The following is a 26147-nucleotide window of genomic DNA, read 5'->3' as shown; positions in this document are numbered from 1 at the left end:
ACAGCACTTGGGGTGAATGGGATCGAAGGTTATGGGGAGAAAGCAGGATTAGGCTATTGAATTGGATGATCAGCAATGATCGTGATGAATGGCGGAGCAGGCTCGAAGGGCCGAATGGCCTCCTCCTGCTCCTATCTTCTATGTTAGTTCTGTATTGGAATGGACCCCAAAGGCAGCAATCCTGCGGTTAGTTGGCTTGGGTCAGTTGGTAATGCTCACATGAACTACAGTGGGGGTTATGAATTCAGAAGGTAAAGGCTTACCACCATCTTAAGGGCAATTAGGGATGGGCAATGAATTCTCGCTGACCATAGCAACACCCACATCCCATGAATGAATAAAAAATCATCCTTCTGTTGTGTATTTGATATGTTTGACTCACCTCAGAACAATGCATTGAAGATGCAATTTCTAAGAATCTACTGATGACCATGAAACCATTGTCAAAAAAACCCATCTGGTTCACTAATGTCCTTTAGGGAAGGAAATCTGCCGCCCTTACCTGGTCTGGCCTACAGGTGACTCCAGATCCACAGCAATGTGGTTGACTCTCAACTGCCCTCGGGCAACTAGGGATGGGCAATAAATGCTGGCCAACCAGCGACACCCATGTCCCACAAATGAATAAAAAATGTGTGAAAAAACTTTATTTATTTTATACAATGCTTTAAACTGTCAACACTATCCTTCCAGTTTAGCTTCTAGCAGTTTCTGTATTCTGTTTACTAAGCTCTGGATCAACATCCAGGCTTAACCAACCAATCACACTGAGCATAGATTAGTTATCGGACTCACATAATCAAACACCGAACATCAGAACTATTGAACATTATACCAACCCAGGAGGTAGTGTTAAATCAGGCATTATAGTTTCAGCTGGGATTCTCTGACCTCATCTGTGGCTGGGATTTTCCAGTCCTGCTGCAATGAATGGCGTTTGGCTGAGTGACAAATTCTCACTGGTAGCAGGGTGAACAAGATCGGAGGATCGCAGGTGCAACAGGTAATGAAGAAGGCAAATCGAATTCTGTCCTTCATTGCTAGAGGGATGGAGTTTAAAAACAGTGAGGTTATGTTGCAGCTGTATAAGGTGCTGGTGAGGCCACACCTGGAGTACTGTGTACAGCTTTGGTCTCCTTACTTGAGAAAGGATATATTGGCACTGGATGGGGTGCAGAGGAGATTCACCTAGGTTGATTCCACAGTTGAGAGGGTTAGCTTATGAGGAAAGACTGAGTAGGCTGGACTATACTCATTGGAATTCAGACGAATGAGGGGAGATCTTATAGAAACATATAAGATTATGAAGGGAATAGATAGGGAGGTTGTTTCCACTGGCAGGTGAAATGAGAACTAGGGAGCATAGCCTCAAAATAAGGAGGAGCAGATTTACATAACATAAGAACTAGGAGCAGGAGTAGGCCATCTAACCCCTCGCGCCTGCTCCACCATTCAATAAAATCATGGTTGATTTTTTTTTGTGGACTCAGCTCCACTCACCATAACCCTTAATTCCTTTACTGTTCAAAAATTTATCTATTCTTGCCTTAAAACCATTTGATGAGGTCGCCTCAATTGCTTCACTGGGCAGGGAATTCCACAGATTCACAACCCCTTGTGTGAAGAAGTTCCTCCTCAACTCAGTCCTAAATCTGCTCCCCCTTATTTTGAGGCCAGGCCCACTGGTTCTAGTTTCACCTGCCATTGGAAACAACTTCCCTGCTTCTATCTTATCTATTCCCTTCATAATATGTATGTTTAGGACTGAGTTGAGGAGAAACTTCTTCACACAAGGGGTTGTGAATCTGTGGGATTCCCTGCCCAGTGAAGCAGCTGAGGCTACCTCATTGAATGTTTTTAAGGCAAAGATAGATTTTTGAACAGTAAAGGAATTAAGGGTTATGGTGAGCGGGCGGGTAAGTGGAGCTGAGTCCACGAAAAGATCAGCCATGATCTTATTGAATGGCAGAGCAGGTTGGACGGGCCAGATGGCCTACTCCTGCTCCTAGTTCTTATGTTCTTATCACACTCTTAGTCTTTAATGCAGGGGGTGTTGCGTGCTGAAAGTGCGGTCTTGCAGATGAAGTGCTAAATTGAGATTCCACCTGCTTGTTCAGGCAGATGTGAAAAATCCTACGACACTATTTTTTTACATCATCGCTGGGTTAAAATCCTGAAAACCCCACCCTAAATGAGCACACCGTGGGAGCACCTTCACTACACGGACTGCAGTGGTTTAAGAAAGTGGTCCATCACCACTTTTTATTGAGAATAACTGTAGGGGGTGGATATTAAATGCTAGTGGGTTGCATACCCTTACAATGAGTTACGTGAACAAAGACAATGGGAGTTATCCCAGTGGATGAACCGATTTTGTAACTCCCGTAAACCACCAGATTAACTGGCCACGTGTCTCAATTTCCTTCCAAGTATCTTGGCTCTGTAACAATAGCAACAATACTTCATAGAATCATAGAATCCCTACACCACAGAGGAGGCCATTTGACCCATTGAGTCTGCATTCTCTCTTTGAGAGAGTATCTTACCCAGGCCCTCTTCCCGACCCTTAACCTGTAACCCCACACAGTTACCATGGCTAATCCATCTAATTAACACAGCTTGGGACACTAAGGGGCAATTGAGCATGAACAACCCACTTAACCTGCACATCTTTGGACTCTTTTTCTATTAATTCATGGGACATGGGTGTTACTGGCTAGGCCAGCATTTGTTGCCCTTCCCTAGTTGCCCTTGAGAAGGTGGTGGTGAGCTGCCTTCTTGAATCGCTGCAGTCCACGTGCTGTGGGTTGCCCCACAATGCCGTTAGGGAGGGAATTCCAGGATTTTGACCCAGCAACTGTGAAGGAAAGGCGATATATTTCCAAGTCAGGATGGTGAGTGGCTTGGAGGGGAACTTGCAAGTGGTGGTGTTTCCATGTCTCTGCTGCCCTTGCCCTTCTAGATGGAAGTGGTCGTGGGTTTGGAAGGTGCTGTCTAAGGATCTTTGGTGAATTGCTGCAGTGCATCTTGACGATAGTACACACTGCTGCTACTGAGCGTCGGTGGTGGAGGGAGTAGAGGTTTGTGGATGTGGTGCCAGGGCTGCTTTGTCCTGGATGGTGTCGAGCTTCTTGAGTGTTGTTGGAGCTGCACCCATCCAGGCAAGTGAGGAGGATTCCATCACACTCCTGACTTGTGCCTTGTAGATGGTGGATAGGCTTTGCAGTGGGTAAGTCAAGAGGTGAGTTACCCACTGCAGTAGTCCGTGCCTCTGACTTGCTCTTGTGTATTTGTGGTGAGTCCAGTTGAATTTCTGGTCAATGGTAACCCTAAGGATGTTGACTTCAACATTAATGAGTTCACGGTGCAGCACTGGGAGGATGTAGCGAAGGAGCTAGATGAACGCAAGTCCTTTCTTTTAGGGAAGGGTCTTGCCTATGTTACCTCAACGTCATGCGAGTGTTTAAATGCACGTTCTCAGCCTTCCAGTTCACCTGCATAAAAAATAATGCGAAACCGGCAATGCAGCCCTGTCAAGTTGGCACAATGTCTGTATTATAGATCTCAAATTGTTCTGGATCAGTGTTAAATAAGCAGCAGGAGTGTGGTTGTACTTGCAATAGTAACCCACCAAGTGGCATTATGGTCTATTTGTTTCGGTCACAAGTTGGATTATTTGTGTAGACAACAACTAGAAAGCCATCTGTTCCTCTTGTGCCTCATGCTGCTTGAGGTGTCGCAACGAGAAAACCAACATATTAATCATCTAAGATGTTAGTGGTAAGCCATGTCCCCGTCGATGCATTAATACATGGTGCCGCAAAGTATTATTGCATTTCCCCGGAAGGTGATTTCTGATCTGCTAGCCACCTCTCAGTCTGTCTTGGAAAGGTATCCCAAAGAGGAACTATCTTTTAAAGAGAGACCAGCAAAGGGAATTGGGCAGGCCTTGGGACTTTGCACATATCCTGATGCCAGCTCGGCCTGGAGTGCAGGGAGATGGGATTAGAAAGGGCGCCTGGGTGTCTTTGGGTTGTCATGATGTGGAGATGCTGGCGTTGGACTGGGGTAAACACAGTAAGAAGTTTAACAACACCAGGTTAAAGTCCAACAGGTTTATTTGGTAGTAAAAGCCACACAAGCTTTCGGAGCTCCAAGCCCCTTTTGCTACCAAATAAACCTGTTGGACTTTAACCTGGTGTTGTTAAACTTCTTACTGTGTCTTTGGGTTGGCATGGACAAGATGGGCTGAATGCACCCCTTCTATGAATCATAGAATCCCTACTGTGCAGAAGGAGGCCATTCAGCCCATCAAATCTGCGCCGACAACAATCCCACCCAGGCCCTATCTTCGTGACCCCACGTATTTAGGTTGCAAATTACCCTGGCACTAAGGGGCAATTTAGCATGGCCAATCCACCTAACCTACAGAGGGAGAAAACCAGAGCACCTGGAGGAAACCAGACTCCACACAGTCACCCAAGGCCGGAATTGAATCTGGGTCCCTGGCACTGAGGCAGCAGTGCTAACCACTGTGCCACCGTCATGCCCATATGCTGTATCATTTCTGATTCAGGTGCTAGCTGGGTGATTTAGAAGTGGGAATTCTGATGCATCACTCACTCTCCCACAGCCTCAGCTATCTCAGATATTTCCTGCCACAATCAATAGACATTGAACATCAGAACTTCTATTTGAATAGATTAATGGGAAATATGTCATTAGACATTGTTCCAATTATTAAGGCACAAGTAATATAGAGCATCTGGAATGAGATTGCATTTGGCATCTATTTATTAATTAATGGATTGTGGACATAGCTGACTCAGGTCAGCATTTATTGCCCATTCTTAATTGCCTCTGAATGGAGTTGCCCATCCCTAGTTGCACTTGGTTAGCTTGCTAGGTCAGTCAACCACATTGTTGTACTTGGAGCCATATGTAGTAGGCCAGATCAGGTAAAGACAGCAGATTTCCCTTCCTAAAGTACATTAGTGAACAATTGAAAATGGTTTAATGGACATCATTTGACATTTAATTCCAGATTAAGGATGTCGCCATCTGCTGTGGTGGGATTTGAACCTGGGTCCCCAGAGCATTACCTTGGGTCTCTAGGTTGAGTCCAGTGACAATATCACTACACCACAGCCTCCCCATATCTAGTGCAGGGTGATGTAATAAGTCTTTGGAGGCAGAAGTCCCTTCACCAGAATTCCTTTATTTACTATTCCAACAGCAGTACAGAGTGCTATCAGTCAGAAGGTCTACCTTCGGGCATGCCAGAGGAACTGACACTCCTGGTTAAATACAAGGAAAAGACTCCCTGATTGGCCTATCAGTTGATCCCTTAATCAGGGAGTTCATATTCCAATAGGCCAACTTTAATGGCCTGATTAAACTCATTACTGGTGGCACAGTGGTAAGGTGCTTAGCACTGCTGTCTCAGACCTCCACGGACCTGGGTTCAATTCCCACTTGGATCACTGTCTGTGTGGAGTCTGCGCGTTCTCCTAGTGTCTGCGTGGGTTTCCTCCGGGCGCTCTGGTTTCCTCCCACAGTCTGAAAGACGTGCTGGTTAGATGCATTGGCCATGCTCAATTCTCCCTCCGTGTACCCGAACAGGCGCCGGAGTGTGGCGACTAGGGATTTTCACAGTAACTTCATTGCAGTGTTAATGTAAGCCTACTTGTGAGACTAATAAATAAACTAAAACTTGAGAAAAAGTATGGCATAATTAAAATTAAATGGTCATCTTGTCTTGTGCAATTTGAAAAATAAATCTGAAAGATAATCCCTTTCTAGCCCCTTCCTGACTTGCATTTCCCTGAACCTGTAGAGTGAGCAATCTATAGCTTGTCAAAAGTACTCAACTGCAGCTAATGCAGAAAATTGGATTATCCAAGAGGAATCAGTAGATTCAGGCACAAATCCAACTGCCGTTCCATTCCTCTCGAGAGAGAAACATCATGTAATGTTCTCAGTCTTGGCCGGGAGATGAATGACGTTTCTAAATAGTTTTAATGACAATGCCAGCTCCTCTCGGATGCATTAGGACATCCTTGTGCATCAAATTAACTTCGCAAGTTACACTAAAAGGGCAAGTGGCGGGACGAAGCGAGACTCGTGTCAAACTGGTCAGTTGCTAGGCTCAATATTCTGGCTCAGTGGTTAGCACTGCTGCCTCACATGACCAGGGACCCGGGATCGTTTCCCGGCTTGGCTCACTGTCTGTACGGAGTCTCACAACACCAGGTTAAAAGTCCAACAGGTTTATCTGGTAGCACGAGCTTTCGGAGCGCTGCTCCTTCATCAGGTGAGTGGAGAGTTAGGTTCGTTACTCGCCTGATGAAGGGGCAACGCTCCGAAAGCTCGTGCTACCAAATAAACCTGCTGGACTTTTAACCTGGTGTTGTGAGACTACTTACTGTGCCCACCCCAGTCCAACGCCGGCATCTCCACATGTTCTCCCCATGTCTGCACCAGGTGCTCTGGTTTCCTCCCATAGTCCGAAAGACGTGCTGGTTGGGTGCATTGGCCATGCTAAATTCTCCCTCGGTGAACCTGAACAGGCACCAGAGTGTGGCAAATAGGGGATTTTCACAGTAACTTCATTGCAGTGTTGATGTAAGTCTACTTGTGACTCTAATAAATAAACTAAACAACAATTTGCTCGCAAAATTTTATTTCTGTTCCACAAGGAAGCAAACATGAGCCCTTGAGCTCAGGTCACTGAACCCAAACCAAAGAGTAGCCCTGGCTTAAACTACAGGTCATTGACAATCTTGGTGCTGTTATAGGGAGTCCGAGTTACAATGGCAATATACACTTTTACATGTTATAGTTTGGAGCTATCATAGAAACCTGACAGTGCAGAAGGAGGCCATTCAGCCCATCATGCCTGCACCAACAACAATCCTACCCAGGCCTATCCTGGTAACTCCACGTATTTCCCCTGCTAATCCCCTTGACACACGGGGGCAATTTAGCATGGCCAATCCACCTAACCTGCATATTTTTGGAGTGTGGGAGGAAACTGGAGCACCCGGAGGAAACTCGTGCAGACACGGGGGAGAACGTGCAAACTCCATACAAACAGTCACCCGTGGCAGGAATTGAACCTAGGTCCCTGTGAGGCAGCTGTACTAACCACTGTGCCACGTGGCTGATCAGGAAGCTCTCTTACTCTTACCACCTACTGTTGGTGTGCATTGCGAGGAAGTTGGATGTTGATACACTATCTGTTTGGCCGTGTTATGATCGCACCTTCCTTGGCCATCAAGTTCTGGGGTAGGCTCAAATGCGGAGCATCTGGCTCAGAGACAGGGATGCTAACTCACTGCACCACAAGACCACGTCATTCTAATCTGTCACACTGTTACCCGAATGTGGGTCGCGTGCACTGCAGTGTTTTAAAATTACCTCTTCTAATTCCAAAGAAGGCAGGAGGAATGCAAAACTTGTACTGCCACTGGGCCTTTAATGCACCCAAAAGTCCATGTTATGTTTACAGAAAACAAGTAGTAGTGGACAAGGCAAAGGAAATACGAACAACATTTAGTTGTACGTGTTCAGAGATAAAGGCTGAGTACTTTGTCAGCTCAGACTAGAGTTCAAACTCTAAAACTGCACTTCTCTCCAATGGTGGAAGAACCTAGATTAATAAAAAATAAGCTGCACCCATTGGGCTAAACCACTTAAACATCACACAAGCCAGACTCCCATCCGTTGACTCCTTCTACGCTTCCCGCTGCCTCGGAAAAGCAGCCAGAATAATCAAGGATGCCATGGACCCCGGGCATTCTCTCTTCCACCTTCTTCCTTTCGGGAAAAGGATACAAAAGTCTGAGGTCACGTACCAACAGACTCAAGAACAGCTTCTTCCCTGCTGCCATCAGACTTTTGAATGGACCTACCTCGCATTAAGTTGATCTTTCTCTACACCCTAGCTATGACTGTAATACGATATCTGCATCCTTTCCTGTCCTTCTCCCCCAACTACTCTATGAATGGTGGGTTTTGTCTGTATAGCGCAAGAAACAATATTTTTTCACTGTATACTAATACATGTGACAAAAATAAATCAAAAAAGTCATTGAATTGAATACATAAATTGTCACGATATTTGATTTATTATTGTCACGTATTGGGATTATAGTGAAAAGTATTGTTTCTTGCGCGCTATACAGACAAAGCATACTGTTCATAGAGGAGAGGGTGCAGAATGTAGTGTTACAGTCATAGCTAGGGTGTAGAGAAAGATCTACTTAGTGCATTCAAAAGTCTGATGGCAGCAGGGAAGAAGCTGTTCTTGAGTTGGTTGGTACGTGACCTCAGACTTTTGTATCTTCTTCCCGACGGAAGGAGGTGGAAGAGAGAATGTCCGGGGTGCCTGGGGTCCTTGATTATGCTGGCTGCTTTTCCGAGGCAGCGGGAAGTGTAGACAGAGTCAATGGATGGGAGTCAAAGCAGACCACCAGAAACAACAGGAAATATACCAAACCACCACACAGTGAAAGAAATAACCAAACCTATATCAATATATCTCCCCCTGAGTGCTTCAAGCCCACTGTGCAGGTATCAGTTTTAATTTCCATGCAGGCATATCAGTAGCCCTCTATGGGTGTGACCCCTTCCCCCATTTTGGGTGCTTGCAGGGGTCATAGCTCCCCACCAACAGCACAGACTTGTGTGTCTAAACCAAGTGCTGAAACTGAGTGTTTTGTCTGTGTGGGTGAAAGGGACTCTCTGTCACATCGAGCAGATCAAGAAAAAGACAGCTTCAATGCAGAAGGGAAGTATCTTTCTTTTAAGACTAATTTTGTCTGCATAAAACTGGTTTCATCACACTGATGAACAGTGGCAGCTGTGTACACCATCTGCAAGATACACTGCAGCAACTCACCACTGTTCCTTAGGCAGCACCTTCCAAACCCATGAACGCTACCCTCTAGAAGGACAAGGGCAGCAGACACATGGGAGCACCATGGAAGTTCTCCTCCAAGTTGCTCACCATCCAGACTTTGAAATACATCGCTGTTCCTTCACTGTGGCTGGGTCAAAATCCTAGAACTCCCCCTCCAGCAGCACTGGGCGTATCTACCAACTGACTCAAGAACAGCTTCTTCCATCAGACTTTTGAATGGACCTACCTCTCATTAAGTTGATCTTTCTCCACACCCTAGCTATGGTTGTAACACTACATTCTGCATCCTCTCCTTCTCTATGAACGGTATGCTTTGTCTGTAAAGCGCGCAAGAAACAATACTTTTCACTGTATACTAATACATGTGACAATAATAAATCAAATCAAACCTTCTCAAGGGCAACCAGGGATGGGCAACAAATGCTGGCCTTGCCTGCGACGCCAACATCCCGTGAATGAATTTTTAAAAAAAAATTACAGTCACTCCCTCAACACGATGGCACAGTGGTTAGCACTGCAGCCTCACAGCGCCAGGGACCCGGGTTCAATTCCGGTCTTGGGTGACTGTGTGGAGTTTGCACGTTCTCCACGTGTCTGCGTGGGTTTCCTCCAGGTGCTCCGGTTTCCTCCCACAGTCCAAAAATGTGTGGGTTAGGTTGATTGGCCATGATAAATTGCCCCTTACTATCAGGGGGGTTGGCAGGGGTAAATATGTTGGTTGATGGAGATGGGGGCCGGGGTGGGATTGTGGTCGGTGCAGGCTCGATGGGTCGAATGGCCGCCTCCTGCACTGTAGGGATTCTATGATGATTGTATGATTAATGTTGCTCATTAATCAATAGCTTTGGTCACTCTCTTGCCATGGTAACCATTGCCAGGCTTGTCCTGCCAAACAGATGCTGGGTTTAAGGTTATTTTTAAGGTGGACTAATACATCCACTTGTCCTCAGATGGATGCTTGTAAATTTCTCAGAAACGGTTCACTTATTCCAGGTCACATTTTCAGTTGGAACAGACTGCGCGTCTGGTTTGAGGCAATCTGATGAATTAATTGCAAGTCTTTCGTTTGGTGCTGAAAGTTGAGAGAACGTGTTGTGTTAGTGGTTTAACCGCCCTGCTAAAGGAGGAAGGTTTTATGTGTGAAACTGGTGGAATTTGTTGAAATATAAATAGACATAGCAGCTTGCTCGCATAACTATTCTCCGGATGTGTTAGTACAGAAAATCATCACTTTTGTCATGGGTTCGAAGAATGCAACCTTTCCCTTTCAAAGCCTTTTTCGATTAGGCCTCACCGCCATTTTGTCATTTTTCTACTGGAGAATTTTAGTGCTTTTCAAAAAGAAGGGTTATCTCTCTCGGGCAAATTCAATCTCGTTGACCAAGCCTTTGGTCATCCTTCCTATTTTCCCTCGTTATCTTGACTGTGAAGCAATTAACAATATCTTTTAGAGGTGGGTATTAAATAAAAGCATGTTGTTGGCAACAGAGTCTTCAATGCAGATGACCTTGTGGCACTATCGCTAGACTATTAATCCAGAAACTCAGCTAATGTTCTGGGGACCTGGGTTCGAATCCTGCCGCAGCAGCTGGTGGAATTTGAATTCAATAAAAAAAAAAGATATCTGGAATTAAGAATCTACTGATGACCATGAAACCATTGTCGGAAAAACCCATCTGGTTGACTAATGCTCTTTAGGGAAGGAAATCTGCCATCCTTACCTGGTCTGGCCTACATGTGACTCCAGAGCCACAGCAATGTGGTTGACTCTCAACTGCCCTCCAAGGGCAGCTAGGGATGGGCAATAAATGCTGGCCCAGCCAGTGATTTCCCATGTCCCACAAATTAATAAAAAACACATCAAGTTAATGAGTTATCCTCACATTGGGTAAGACCGGAACTGTAGAGCTATATAATCATAGAATCTCTACAGTGTCATTCATCCCATTGAGTTAGCACCGACTCTCTGACAATGCATCTTACCCAGACCTTCTCCCCATAACCCCAATTATTTACCCCGCTAATCCCCCTAACCGACAGATCTTCCTCTGAATGCCCTCTGAAATGGCCTAGCAAGCAGCTCAGTTCAAGGGCAACTAGGGATGGGCAATAAATGCTGGCCAGGCAGCGGCATTCATGTCCCATGAATAAATAAAAATGAATTGTATGATGTGGGGGGATTGCAAGGGAGCTGAAAGGTCAAATAGATGTTAGCTTCATCTGAATCCGAGGGTACTTTAGTTTTCATTGTTTGCCTTCAGTAGCACAAGAAGGCTGGGATTTTCCAGTCCCTCGTGCAGTGGGGGATACCCCGCCATTGGCTGCTGGCAGGATTTTCCAGTCCCACTGATGTCCGCGGCCTTTTGCGTGGTTTGCCTGTACCCCCACCAGGGAACTTGCTGCGTGGGATTCCATTTTGATGTGGCTGGAAGATCCCATCAACAGGAAGGGCTGGAAAATCCAGCCTGTGGAATTATTGGAGAGAGCACAAAGGATTGCTGCAAAAATGATTCTTGAACTTGGAATGCTGGTTTATGAGGAAAGATTGACTAAGCTGTGACTTTACCCTTTGGAGAAGAGAGAAATCAGGGGAGGGGAATGTGTTGTTAAAGATTTGCATAGATATGGAGTGTTTTGATACAGGAATCTTCCATTGATCAAAATCTCCTAGGTTGATACTGGCATCCTTCAGGAGCTGATAGCTTCAGGCCACTTAGAGTACCTTAGAGTGGGCGGCACGGTGGCACAGCAATTAGCACTGCTGGCTCACAGCGCCAGGGACCCTGGGTTCGATTCCCGGCTTGGGTCACTGTCTGTGTGGAGTTTGCACATTCTCCTCGTGTCTGCGTGGGTTTCCTCCGGGTGCTCCGGTTTCCTCCCACAGTCCAAAAGACGTGCTGGTTAGGTGCATCGGCCATGCTAAATTCTCCCTCAGTGTACCCGAACAGGAGTGTGGCGACTGTGGGATTTTCACAGTAACTTCATTGCAGTTTTGATGCAAGCCTACTTGTGACACTCATGAATGACCTTTAGAACTTTAATCACTCCAGGGGGTGGAATCCTCTCTTAGGCAGAAGACATGTAGAGGGCATGGGGCAGCTGGGCGGGGGCTTCCAGCCTCTGCACAGTTTTTCCTTGTTAATGAATACTTTTGTGTTCCTGATGAAGTCGTGAGTGTGCATCATTCCATCAGGATTAGGAACCTCCTGCCACGTGGAATATTGGGGTGGAACTTAAAGGGGGAAGCAAAATAGATAGATAATGTTTAATTGAAAAATCATCATGGTGTACAGAGTGAAAAGTACTGTTTCTTGCGCGCTATACACTCAAAGCATACCCTTCATAGAGTACATAGGGGAGAAGGAAAGGAGAGCATGCAGAATGTAGTCTTACAACCACAGCTTGGATGTAGAGAAAGATCAACTTAATGCGAGGTAGGTCCATTCAAAAGTCTGATGGCAGCAGGGAAGAAGCTGTTCTTGAGTCGGTTGGCACGTGACCTCAGACTTTTGTATCTGTCTCCCAACGGGAGAGAGAATGTCCGGGGTGCGTGGGGTCCTTAGTTATGCTGGCTGCTTTGCCGAGGCAGCAGGAAGTGTAGACAGAGTCAATGCATGGGAGGCTGGTTTGCGTGATGGATTGGGCTACATTCACGACCTTTTGTAGGCATGCGCCTACGTGCGTGTGTGCACGCGTGTTCGCTTGACTTGAGCATCATTGGCTGAGTCAGCATTCATTGCCCATCCCTAGTTGCCCTTGAACTGAGTTGCTTGCTAGGCCATTTCAGAGGCAGTTGAGAGTCAACCACATTGCTGTGTCTCTGGAGTCACATGTAGGCCAGAGGATGGCAGATTTCCTCCCCTAAAGGACATTAGTGCACCAGATGAGTTTTTTTCAACGATGGTTTCATGGTCATCAGCAGATTCTTAATTCTAGGTATTTATTTACTGAATCTGTCATGGTGGGATTCGAACCCGGGTCCCCAGAACATTAGCTGAGTTTCTGGATTAATCATCTAATGATACCACTGAGCCATCTCCTCCCCTGTGTTTCCTGGCAGCCAAGGTAGCTTGCTATTGGATCTTCCAGTCCCGCTGAAGCCTATTGTCTTTTGGGTGGTTCGCACGCCCTACCGCTGTGGGAAACCATTCTGCAGGGGTGCTGGGGAACCCAATCCAGGAGGGGGAGCAGTGGGGGGGGGGGGTGCTTTCATTTTCAGTGGGACTGGAAGATCCCACCTGCGGGAAGGGCTGGAAAGTCCTGCCCTATGGAACTATTGTGCACACTTTTGGTCCCCTTATTTGGGGAAAGATGTCGTGGCATTGGAGGCAATTCAGAAGAGGTTCACCAGATTGATTCCAGAGATGAGGGATTTGTCATATGAAGAGAGATTGAACAGTTTAGGCCCATACTCCATGGAATTTAGAAGAATGAGGGGAGATCAAATTGAGGTATACAAGATGATAAAAGGTCTGGATAAAGTAGACGTGGAGCGGATGCTTCCTCTTGTGGGGCATTCTAGGACGAGAGGTCATAGTCTTAGGATAAGGGGTAGCTAATTTAAAACAGAGTTGAGGAGAAACTACTTCTCCCAAAGGGTTGTGAATCTGTGAAATTCGCTACCCCAAAGTGCGGTGGATGCTGGGACAGCGAGTAAATTTAAGGAGGAGTTGGACAGATTTTTAATTGGTAATGGGGTTGAAGGGTTATGGGGAGAAGGCAGGAAAATGGGGATGAGGAGGGTTGTTGGAATGTAACCAGTGATAACATTGTATCTGATGTAATGCGACCAATGGTAACAAGCTGTAAGGGTCAGCTGACCCAGTAAACCATGTAACCAATTACAGAATGATATGATGGTCAGCTGACTCAATATAAATAAGTACCTGTTGGGAATTGTGGGTTTTTTGTTTGGAGTGCCAAGGCCTTGCCCCAAGTTTGGAGTAATGAAGTTTCTTTATTAAACCCCTTCTTTGAATACAAGTTGGAGTAAGTTTTGTTATATTATTATTGTCTGCATTTGAAGAGTTCCTTCTGGATGAATGTTGGTAGCAGAGGTTGGTTGTCTTAAATTATTTTGTAGAAAAATAAATAAAGGGAATCTGTTAGAATGTAACCGGTGATAACATTGTATCTGATGTCATGCGACCAATGGTACCAAGCTGTAAGGGTCTGCTGACCCAGTAAACCATGTAACCAATTACAGAATGATGTAGTGGTCAGCTGACTCAATATAAATAAGAACCTGTTGGGAATTGTGGGTTTTTTGTTTGAAGTGGCTCAGGGCGAGGCCCTAAGTTTCGAGTAATGAAGCTTTTATATTCTTTGATTTATAAGTTGGAGTAAGTTTTGTTATATTTTTATTGTCCGCATTTGAAGAATTCCTTCTGGAGGAACAAGCATGTCAGCCATGATCGAATGGTGGGGCAGACTCGATGGGCCAAATGGCCTAATTCTGCTCCTATGACCTTTAACTAGCTCTTGGTTTCAATTCTGCAGAGCTTGAAACTAAAACTGCTGTATTTCCCCTCGCAGGTTCTACTGGGACCTGACTATGCTGCTTCTCATGGTGGGAAACTTGATCATCATCCCTGTGGGCATTACCTTCTTTAAGGATGAGAACACCACTCCCTGGATAGTCTTCAATGTCGTGTCCGATACCTTCTTCCTTGTCGACCTGGTGTTGAATTTCAGAACTGGGATTGTCGTGGAGGACAACACGGAGATCATTTTAGACCCTCAGCGGATCAAGATGAAATACTTGAAAAGCTGGTTTGTGGTAGACTTCATCTCCTCCATTCCCGTGGACTATATTTTTCTAATAGTTGAAACCAGGATCGACTCGGAGGTTTATAAGACTGCCAGGGCGTTGCGGATTGTAAGGTTTACCAAAATCCTCAGTCTCCTTCGGTTGCTCCGGTTATCCAGACTCATCCGTTACATCCATCAGTGGGAAGAGGTAAGACTTCTTTATCTAAGTCTTGCTCTTGGCTCTGAGGAGTCAGGCCATTTTAAAAAAAAAATCCCAGGCAGAAATTGTAAGTGACTGCACTGGATAGGGTTACAGAGGAGATCTGCCAGGACGCTGCCTGGGATGGAACATTTAAGTCACGAAAAGAGGTTGGGTAGACTTGGGTTGTTTTGGCTGTTGGAGCAGAGAAGACTGAGGGGCGACCTGATGGAGGTGTACAAGGTTATGAGGGGCATGGACAGGGTGAATAAGGGGTAGCTGTTCTCCTTAGAATCATAGAATCCCTATAGTGCAGAAGGAGGCCATTCGGCCCATTAAGTCTGCAGTCCAAAGATGTGCGGGTTAGGTTGATTGGCCATGCTCAAAATTGCCCCTTAGTGTCCTGAGATGTGTAGGTTAGAGGGATCAGTGGGTAAATATGTAGGGATATGGGGGTAGGGCCTGGGTGGGATTGTGGTCGGTGCAGACTCGATGGGCCAAATGGCCTCTTTCTGTACTGTAAGGTTTCTATGATGATTTCTATGATTTCAACCACCATCCCACCCAGGCCCTATTCCTGTAACCCCACACATTTACCCTGCTAATCTCCCTGACACTAGGGTCAGTTTTAAAGGGATCAACTTTCCTGGTCTGGCCTACATGTGGTGGCACAGTGGTCAGCACTGCTGCCTCACAGCGCCAGCGACCTGGGTTCGATTCCCGACTTGGAACACTGTCTGTGTGGAGTTTGCATGTTCACCCCGTGTCTGCGTGGGTTTCCTTCGGGTTCTCCAGTTTCCTCCCACAGTCCAAAAATGTGCGGGTTAGGTGGATTGGCCATGCTAAATTGACCCTTAGTGTCAGGGGGACTAGCTAGGGTAAATGCGTGGGGTTATGGGGATCGGGCCTGGATGGGATTGTGGTCAGTGCAGACTCGATGGGCCGAATGGCCTCCTTCTGCACTGTGGGGATTCTATAAAGATCATGGACAGAGGGGATAAGGAGCAGCTGTTCCCCTGAGTTGAAGAGTCAGTCACGAGGGGACATAGGTTCAAGGTGAGGGGTAGGAGGTTTGGGGGGGATTTGAGGAAAATCTTTTTTACCAGAGAGTGGTGACGGTCTGGAATGTGCTGCCTGGGAGGGTGGTAGAGGTGGGATGCCTCACATCCTTTAAAAAGTACCTGGATGAGCACTTGGCACGCCATAACATTCAGGGCTATGGGCCAAGTGCTGGTAAAAGGGATTAAGTGGGAGTTCAGGTGTTTCACACATGTCAGTGCAGACTCGATGGGCTGAAGGGCCTCTTCTGCACGGTATGATTCTATGAACTGATTCGTGATGCTGAACTGGGGAATTAATCTGGGCTACGAAATGGAGATGGGGATTCTCCATTACAGTCAAGGTGACAAAAGCATATCAACAAATGGTGGGTTGTGAAGCTCCCCGGATTGGGACCACCTGACTTTTGCCCCTTCTCCCACGTGCAAGTTTGGGATTTGCTCTGGATTTTCCTCACACCCATCTGCCACTTTACGACCATTCTGAGGAAGCTGGCAGTAGGTTCTGGGAGGTTTTGGCAACTTGTCTCCCTGCCCTCTCGGAGGAGGGGGAAGATGCCATGCCAACCAAACCATTGACATGGGTAGTCTGAGCATTCTGGGTCCACAGCCATTTCGCTCCCAAACTTGCAACACTGCTTGTGTTTCTTTTTGGGGGTGGGGGGGTGGAGTCAGTGGTGGACACCAGCAGCAGAAAGGATGACTTGCATTTGTATAGCGCCTGTCACGGCCTCCAAATGTTCCAAAGCACGGTTGCAGCCGATGATGTACTTTGGACATACAGGCTGTTGCAATGGAGGAACTGCGGAAGCTAGTATCTGCACAGTAAGATCCCACAAGCATGGATTGGATAATCTGTGTCCTAGCTGTTGCTTGAGAGATGCTTACTGTCTGTGAGACACTGAAGAGAATTTCCCTGTTCTTCTTGCAGTAGGGTCTTTCAGATCTGGGCAGCACGGTGGCACAGTGATTAGCGCTGCTGCCTCACAGCGCCAGGGATCCGGGTTCAATTCTGGCCTTGGGTCACTGTCTGTGTGGAGTTTGCACGTTCTCCCCCGTGTCTGCGTGGGTTTCCTCCGGATGCTCTGGTTTCCTCCCACACTCCAAAGATGTGGCGTTGTTGTCAGTACAGGTTCGATAGGCCCCCTTCTGTACTGAAGAGATTCGATAGCTACATGTACACATTCACAATGTAAGCGGCCCTTATCCAGAAAGGGCCTCTGGTTTCCTCCCACAGTCCAAGAGACGTGCTGCTTAGGTGGATTGGCCATGCTAAATTCTCCCTCAGTGTACCCGAACAGGCGCCAGAGTGTGGCGACTAGGGGATTTTCACAGTAACTTCATTGCAGTGTTAATGTAAGCCTACTCGTGACACTAATAATTAAACTGTCTCTGTGGAGTTTACACGTTCGTCCTGTGTTTGTATGAGTTTCCTCCGGGTGCTCTGGTTTCCTCCTGTAGTCTGAAAGACATGTTGGTTAGGGTGCATTGGCCATGCTAAATTCTCCCTCAGTGTACCCGACCAGGCGCCAGAGTGTGGCGACTGGGAGATTTTCACAGTAACTTCATTGCAGTGTTAACATAAGCCTGCTTGCGACATTAATACATAAATAAATAAGAAAAGACAGGACCTGCGACAGCGCAGCATTCCCACGGTTATTGCTTTGGAAGAACAGCCTAGAATATGCCCTCGGGTCACTGGACCTACTGAACCATGAGTGAGAATTCTACCTTTGAGCCAACTCTCTAGAGAGTTGAACATTGTTCTAGACTGTTGACATGCAATGATAGTAAGCTTGAATATTGATTTGGGGCAGTGTTAGTGAACCATGTAAACCTGTCCACTGTAACTCTGCCCCGCAGCCATTTTTTTAATGCATTCATGGGACATGGGCGTCGCTGGCTGACCAGCAGTTATTGCCCATCCCTAGTTGCCTTTGTTCAGTTCAGAGGGCAGTTGAGAGTCAACCACATTGCCGTGAGTCTGGAGTCGCATGTAGGCCTGACCAGATAAGGACGGCAGATTTGCTTCCCTAAATGAGTGAACCAGATGGGTTTTTTCGACAATGGTTTCATGGTCATCAGTAGATTCTTAATTCCAGATTTTTAAAAAATTGAATTCAAATTCGACCACCTGCCGTGGTGGGATTCGAACCCGGGTCCCCAGAACGTTAGCTGAGTTTCCTGGATTAATAGTCCAGCAATAATACCACTTGGCCATCGCCTTCCCTCTGTAAGTGAAATGAAAGGAATATTTTCTTGATAAAGACACTCTCGTTTATTGGATTAAATAAAATTGATGTATTTGCTGTGGGGGAAATTCTGAGGACGGTATTATTTTTAGCAAGCAGCCTAATGTGCTTGTGTACTCTTAACCAAGCCATTAATTCAATCAGACAGTTTTATTTGGTTTTAATTGTGCAGACAAGATTCATTAGTGCACTGACATTTAAGGGGAAAGGTGAAATGATGAGTCACTCAGTGTGAAAAAGAAAGAAAAACTTGCATTTGTATCGCATCTCTCTCAAACATTGGACATTCCAAAGCGCTTTGCAGGCAGTGTTGTACTTTTTGAAGCGTAGTCACTCCAGAGGTGATCCGAAGGGATTTTTGATAAGTTTGTTCTCTTTTCCCATCCCCAAACTCCCGGGAAAGGCTAATCAGGAATAATTCCAAGGGGGTCAAAACCTTCATGGGATGTGGGCCAGCATATAGGGCCAATATCGTGGGGACAAGTGAAAGGGCATCTAAGCGGATATGGTGATTCCAAGGGGGTGGGTGTTGGCGACTGTAATAAGTCTTCGGAGGCAGAAGTCCCTTAACCAGAATCCCTTTATTTACAATTCCGACAGCAGTACACAGAGTGCTCGCAGTCGGCAGTCTACCTTCGGGAGTGCCAGAGGAACTGACACTCATGGCTAAATACAAGGAAAAGATTCCCTGATTGGCCCATCAATTGACTCCTTAATCAGGGAGTTCATATTCCAACAGGCCAACCTCAATGGTCTGATTGAAGTTATTACAGCAATACTAAGGGGGGGGTGGTGTAGTGATTCTAATGGGGTTTTTCTCGATGATTCCCTCAGGGGCCATTTTAGAGGAGAGGGCAGTTGAGAGTCAACCACATTGCTGTGGCCCTGGAGTCACATGTAAACGAGACCAGATAAGGATGGGTAGATTTCCTCGCCTAAAAGGCATTGGTGAATCAGAGGGTTTTGACAATTGACAATAGTTTCATGGTCATCAGTAGATTCTTAATTCCAGATATTTATTGGATTCAGATTTCACCACCTGCCATGGATTTGAACCCGGGTCCCCAGAACATTACCCTGCGTCTCTGGAATTCTAGTTCAGTGACAATATCACTACACTGTCTCTTCCTCTCCCCCCCCCCCCCCCCCTTTCCATTATGTTGGCCCTGTAGACCTTCCCTATACGTTTTTACACTTCAATATTGAAACCAGTATTATTCAGACGCTCCATGTTGGCAACCAATGTAAACTCTGTGTGGAGTTTGCACGTTCCCCCCTCGTGTCTGCGTGGGTTTCCTCCGGGTGCTCCGGTTTCCTTCCACAGTCCAAAGATGTGCAGGTTAGGTGCATTAGCCATGTTAAGTTACCCCTTAGCGTCTGTAGGGTTCATTCATTCCTCAGAATGGACGGAGACGGCACTGATGTGTTGAATTTCTATAATTGAGTAGAATTCAAAATTAACACATTACAGAAAGTGAAAAATTCTGGAGAGAAAGAGAGGAAAAAGTTAGAGATACTGGCAAAAGCCAATTCTGTGCTGGTCAAAGAATTCAAAACATACCCTGGACTGAACAGATCTCAATGACAGACAAAACTGAAAATATAGGGCTTAAAAACTACAATATCAGTTAATTCTTATCTGTGTTATTGAAATGGTTTGGTACAGGCTGTCGCTGACAATGAAACAACACTCGCAGCTGTGCCCCTGGAAAGCTGCTGCTTTTGCTTGCCTTGTATTTTCAAAGAATGCAGTCCGTTTTCTCTAGCTAATCCCAGCATGCCTGCTGAGTTTAAAATGTGGTCAAGTTAGTTTTAAAAGCTTAGCATTGAAATGTAATTGCATAGGCAGAAATATCTTAAAATGAAGTCTTTGCATGAATGAAGTAAACCGTAGGGTCGCTCAGTGTCCAAAAGATGTGAGAGTTAAGTGGATTAGCCATGCTAAATTGCCCCTTGGTGTCCAAAAGATGTGTAGGTTAGGTGGATTAGACATGTTAAATTGCCCCTTAGTGTCAGGGGCAGCAGTGGCAACCACTGCGTCACCGTGCTACACACTCATCGCAGCAAAGATTCGGGACCTAATCTGAGATCTTTCTGCTCTGTATGGCTGAGCTCCTGCTGAGGACAGACTGATGGAGTCACTGGGGAGTGTAGGACAAGGGGCGGCACGGTGGCACAGTGGTTAGCACCGCTGCCTCGCAGTGCCAGGGACCCAGGTTCAATTCCGGCCTCGGGTCACTGTCTGTGTGGAGCTTGCACGTTCTCCCCGCGTCTGCGTGGGCTTCCTCCGGGTGCTCCGGTTTTCTCCCACACTCCAAAGATGTGCGGGTTAGGTGGATTGGCCATGCTAAATTGCCCCTTAGTGTCAGGGGGATTCACAGGGTAAATACCTGGGGTTACGGAGATGAGGCCTGGGTGGGATTGTTGTCGGTGCAGGCTCGATTGGGCCGAATGGCACTGTGATTCTATTCTATTCCATGATTATTCAATCGTTCATCAGGGATCACTGGGTCAAGTGATGACATATTCTTCATGGCAAAGCTAGATGCTGAAAAGGTCAAACTTCGCAATCCACCTCCGGTTTGTTGCAGAGTGGTGCTGAGCAATCATTCAGGCGTTTGCTTTCAACTGTCTTAAAGCGGTTATTGATAATCCAGGCAAAAGGCGCTGTTGTGAAAATTTCAAGTTCTTGAAACTCAGATGTGAAACGCGGACTACATCTCGTATTTCTGGCTCGTACATGTACATTTCTCTGCATGTACTTGCGGTATTGTATTAGTGCCATAGTTTAGAATTCAGCACTTCAAACACTTTGATGCGACATATATTTCAAAGGGATGCGATTTTTTTTTTTTCTCGTTTGGTTATTTGCATGTGTTTCATGTGTTGCTGTTTATGGGGAAGGTCATTTGAAAGTTTAAAAAAAAAACAACTGCAGTACTGAAATTTCGGTAACCTGTTCCGCATCTCAGCCTGACCTAGTTTTTCTCCGAGAGTGAAGCCAACCCAGATGGAAAATGCACCATCAGATTGTTCTGGATCCAATGTGGTGGTTGGGTATCGTTCCTAATGGGGACTGCACTATAAATGAAGTGGTACAGTGGTTAGCACTGCTGCCTCACAGCGCCAGGGACCTGGGTTCGATTCCCGGCTTGGGTCACTGTCTGTGTGCAGTCTGCACGTTCTCCTCGTGTCTGCGTGGGTTTCCTCCGGGTGCTCTGGTTTCCTCCCACAGTCCGAAGGACGTGCTGGTTAGGTGCATTGGCCGTGCTAAATTCTCCCTCAGTGTACCCGAACAGGTGCCGGAGTGTGGCGACTAGGGGATTTTCACAGTAACTTCATTGCAGTGTTAATGTAAGCCTACTTGTGACACTAATAAATAAACTTTAGAAGAGCCACATCTCTTGGTTGACTCTCAACTGCCCTCGGGCAACTAGAAATGGGCAATAAAGACTGGTAAGTCAGCGATGCCCATGTCCCACAAATGAATTCTAAAAAGAACTCGTGGTTAGTGATGGCGCCCCCAAGATTTGATTTGATTTATTATTGTCACGTGTTGGGATACAGTGAAAAGTATTGTTTCTTGCGCGCTATACAGACAAAACATACCGTTCATAGAGAAGGAAAGGAGAGAGTGGAGAATGTAGTGTTACAGTTATAGCTAGGGTGTAGATAAAATCATGTGCAGGCTTTGACCATTTGCCAAGGTCTATCGAGATGGAGAATTTCTTGACGGGGGCAGGGTCTTGAACCTGGGCATCCCTGGTCAAGCATCTGCACAGTAAGAGTTTTAACAACACCAGGTTAAAGTCCAACAGGTTTATTTGGTAGACTACCAAATAAACCTGTTGGACTTTAACCTGGTGTTGTTAAAACTCTTACTGTGTTTACCCCAGTCCAACGCCGGCATCTCCACATCATGACTAAGCATCTGCGCCCAGGTGACAGATGCACGATGGTCATTTGAGAATAATCTTCATGAAGCAGTGTCTGTGACTGGGCAGCCCTCATCGGGATGTCCTCTGCTTATCTAACATGGGGGAGGGGCTAGAAAAGAACGCCTTATGGAAAGGCTGTCCCACTTTCTCATGGCTGGTGTTATCCTGCTTTAAGCTGAAATCTCTTTCCTGCTGGTGTTATCCTGCTTTAAGCTGAAATCTCTTTCCTGCGTGGGTTTCCTCCGGGTGCTCCGGTTTCCTCCCACAGTCCAAAGATGTGCGGGTTAGGTTAATTGGCCAGGTTAAAAAAAAAATTGTCCCTTAGAGTCCTGGGATGCGTAGGTTAGAGGGATTAGTGGGTAAAATATGTGGGGGTAGGGCCTGGGTGGGATTGTGGTCGGTGCAGACTAGATGGGCCGAATGGCCTCCTTCTGCACTGTAGGGTTTCTATGATTTCTATGATTTCTATGGTGCTTAGTTTAGTCTAACAAACCAGGGGACAGGAGTCGACTCAAATTCACTTCAATGAACCTTTGCTTCTTCTATGCTCTAGGCACCGATCTCATAAACTCACAACAGTTGCAACATTTAAACTCAGAACATAGGAATTAGGAGTAAGCAAATCAGCCCCTCGAGCCCATTCCACTATTCTATACTCCATCCCATCCTAACTCCACTTCCCTGCCTTTTCCCCACAGCCCTTTATCCTGCTTTTTGTCACGCTTCCACTTCAACTCTTAACTCTTTAACTGAAACTTTAACTCTTTAACTGAACATGGTGGCATAGTGGTTCACAGTGCCAGGGAACCGGGTTCGATTCCCAGCTTGGGTCACTGTCAGCGTGGTGTTTGCACATTCTCCCCGTGTCTGCGTGGGTTTCCTCCGGTTGCTCCGGTTTCTTCCCACACTCCAAAGATGTGCAAGTTAGGTGGATTGGCCATACTAAAAAATTGCCCCTTAGTGAAAGGGGGATTAGCAGGGAAATATGTGGGATTACGGGAATAGGGTCTGTATTGGTGCAGGCACGATGGGCCAAAGGGCTTCTTTCTATTCCGTAGGGATTCTGTTCTATTCTAACTGAAACTTTTAACTCTCCAATAGAAATGAATACTACCTGGTTCAGGACGAAATGGCCAATGGCCCAATGTAGATACGTCCTCACGGTTCTTATGTCTTCTCTGAAGAAGTTCCTTCAGGGCACACTTGTGAAAGTGGGTCTTGGGTTATCACTGCAGACAAAGGCTGAAACACACCTTTTATCCCCAAACTGCCCCAATATCGAAGAAAGTACTCTGGCACTCAGCCAATGATAGTATTGAAAACCGATCGCAATGTTCGATCAAGGCCAATGGAGTTACTCTTAAACAACCCCCAAATGTTTATACCAAGCTGCATGTAAGTTACATAGCCTCACCACTTATGGTAACAATGGCTCCACCGTGTCTGGCACCGCCCAAACAACTATCCTTATTTGGCCAGCACAGGAAGTGTCAGGTCACAGCTCACAGGGCAGGTCACGACTCACTGCAGCCTTTCCGACTTTAATGTTTAAATTTATTTATTTATTGTTACAAGTAGGCTTACATTAACACTGCAATGAAGTTAATGTGAAAATCCCTGAGTCGCCACACACTAGAGCCTGTTCGGGTACACTGAGGGAGAATTTAGCATGGCCAATGCACCTAACCAGCACGTCTTTCAGACTGGGAGGAAACCGGAGCACCCGGAGGAAACCCACGCAGATACGGGGAGAACGTGCAAACTCTGCACAGACAGTGACCCAAGCCAGGAATCGAACCCAGGTTCCTGGCGCTGTGAGGCAGCAGTGCTAACCGCTACGCCCCATCTGTGTTTAATTCCAATTTAACCAAAATTCCCAGTGTGCTTAACTCACAATCATAGAATCCCTACAGTGCAGAAGGAGGCCATTTGGCCCATCGAGCCTGCACCGACAACAATCCCACACAGGCCCTATCCCTATATCCCCACATATTTACTCTGCTAATCCCCCGACACTAAGGGGCAATTTAGCATGGCCAATCCACCTAACCTACATTTCTTTGGACTGTGGGAGGAAACCGGAGCACCCGGAGGAAACCCACGTAAACACGGGGAGAAGGTGCAGACTCCACACAGACAGTGACCCAAGGCCGGAATCGAACCTGGGTCCCTGGCGCTGTGAGGCAGCAGAGCTAACCACTGTGCTGCCATGGCGCCCATTGTCACAATTGCTCTTACAACCATTGTTGTTGCAGTAATCGATGTTGTAGCCGACTCTCCGATCACACTGGGGAACCACACCCAGCGCGATCACCGACTTTGCGTCCATTGGAAACTTTAAACCATGCAACTTAGCATGTGTTTTTAAAATTATTCATTTATTAGTCACAAGTAACGCTTACATTAACACTGCAATGAAGTTACTGTGAAAATCCCCGAGTCGCCACATTCCGGCGCCTGTTCGGGTACACTGGGAGAAGCTAGGATGGCCAATGCACCCTAACCAGCACGTCTTTCGGACTGTGGGAGGAAACCGGAGCACCCGGAGGAAACCCATGCAGACACGGGGAGAAAGTGCAAACTCCGCACAGACAGTGACCCAAGCCGGAAATTGAACCCGGGTCCCTGGCGCTGTGAGGCAGTAGTGCTAAACGGTTGATGAAGGAAGGGCCGTGGATGTCGTCTATATGGATTTCAGTAAGGCATTTGACAAAGTCCCACATGGCAGGTTGGTTAAGAAGGTTAAGGCTCATGGGATACAAGGAGAAGTGGCTAGATGGGTAGAGAACTGGCTTGGCCATAGGAGACAGAGGGTAGTGGTCGAAGGGTCTTTTTCCGGCTGGAGGTCTGTGACCAGTGGTGTTCCACAGGGCTCTGTACTGGGACCTCTGCTATTTGTGATATATATAAATGATTTGGAAGAAGGTGTAACTGGTGTAATCAGCAAGTTTGCGGATGACACGAAGATGGCTGGAATTGCGGATAGCGAAGAGCATTGTCGGGCAATACAGCAGGATATAGATAGGCTGGAAAATTGGGCGGAGAGGTGGCAGATGGAATTTAATCCGGATAAATGCGAAGTGATGCATTTTGGAAGAAATAATGTAGGGAGGAGTTATACAATAAATGGCAGAGTCATCAGGAGTATAGAAACACAGAGGGACCTAGGTGTGCAAGTCCACAAATCCTTGAAGGTGGCAACACAGGTGGAGAAGGTGGTGAAGAAGGCATATGGTATGCTTGCCTTTATAGGACGGGGTATAGAGTATAAAAGCTGGAGTCTGATGATGCAGCTGTATAGAACGCTGGTTAGGCCACATTTGGAGTACTGCGTCCAGTTCTGGTCGCCGCACTACCAGAAGGACGTGGAGGCATTGGAGAGAGTGCAGAGAAGGTTTACCAGGATGTTGCCTGGTATGGAGGGTCTTAGCTATGAGGAGAGATTGGGTAGACTGGGGTTGTTCTCCTTGGAAAGACGGAGAATGAGGGGAGATCTAATAGAGGTATACAAGATTATGAAGGGTATAGATAGGGTGAACAGTGGGAAGCTTTTTCCCAGGTCGGAGGTGACGATCACGAGGGGTCACGGGCTCAAGCTGAGAGGGGCGAAGTATAACTCAGACATCAGAGGGACGTTTTTTACACAGAGGGTGGTGGGGGCCTGGAATGCGCTGCCAAGTAGGGTGGTGGAGGCAGGCACGCTGACATCGTTTAAGACTTAACTGGATAGTCACATGAGCAGCCTGGGAATGGAGGGATACAAACGATTGGTCTAGTTGGACCAAGGAGCGGCACAGGCTTGGAGGGCCGAAGGGCCTGTTTCCTGTGCTGTACTGTTCTTTGTTCTTTGTTCTTTGTGCCACCGTGCCGTCATGGGTAATCTCCAGAGTGACTGTCCAGATGGAAGAACTGCAGAAGAGGACTGGCATTGGTCAACCTCTTCCAGAGAGGAGGAGGAGGTTAGAAAAGAAGGCAGGGGGAAAGGAAGAACATGCAAAACACTTGCACTGAAATAGGTAGTGCTAT

General features: G+C 46.6%; 1 protein-coding gene across 1 annotated transcript in view; it reads left to right on the top strand.

Annotated features, from left to right (window-relative positions):
* LOC144480410 (potassium/sodium hyperpolarization-activated cyclic nucleotide-gated channel 4-like) overlaps positions 1-26147 on the top strand; it is a 385148-nt gene that overhangs the window by 74691 nt on the left and 284310 nt on the right. Inside the window, exon 2 of the mRNA XM_078199817.1 lies at positions 14459-14882. Coding sequence (XP_078055943.1) covers positions 14459-14882 — 424 coding nt within the window. The remainder of the gene's footprint in view (positions 1-14458; positions 14883-26147) is intronic.

The sequence above is a fragment of the Mustelus asterias genome, chromosome 29 (genome assembly GCF_964213995.1).
Source record: "Mustelus asterias chromosome 29, sMusAst1.hap1.1, whole genome shotgun sequence".
NCBI classification, from domain to species: Eukaryota; Metazoa; Chordata; class Chondrichthyes; order Carcharhiniformes; family Triakidae; genus Mustelus; species Mustelus asterias.
Note: the sequence above shows the minus strand (reverse complement) of the source record. Positions and strands in the feature narration are given on the sequence as shown.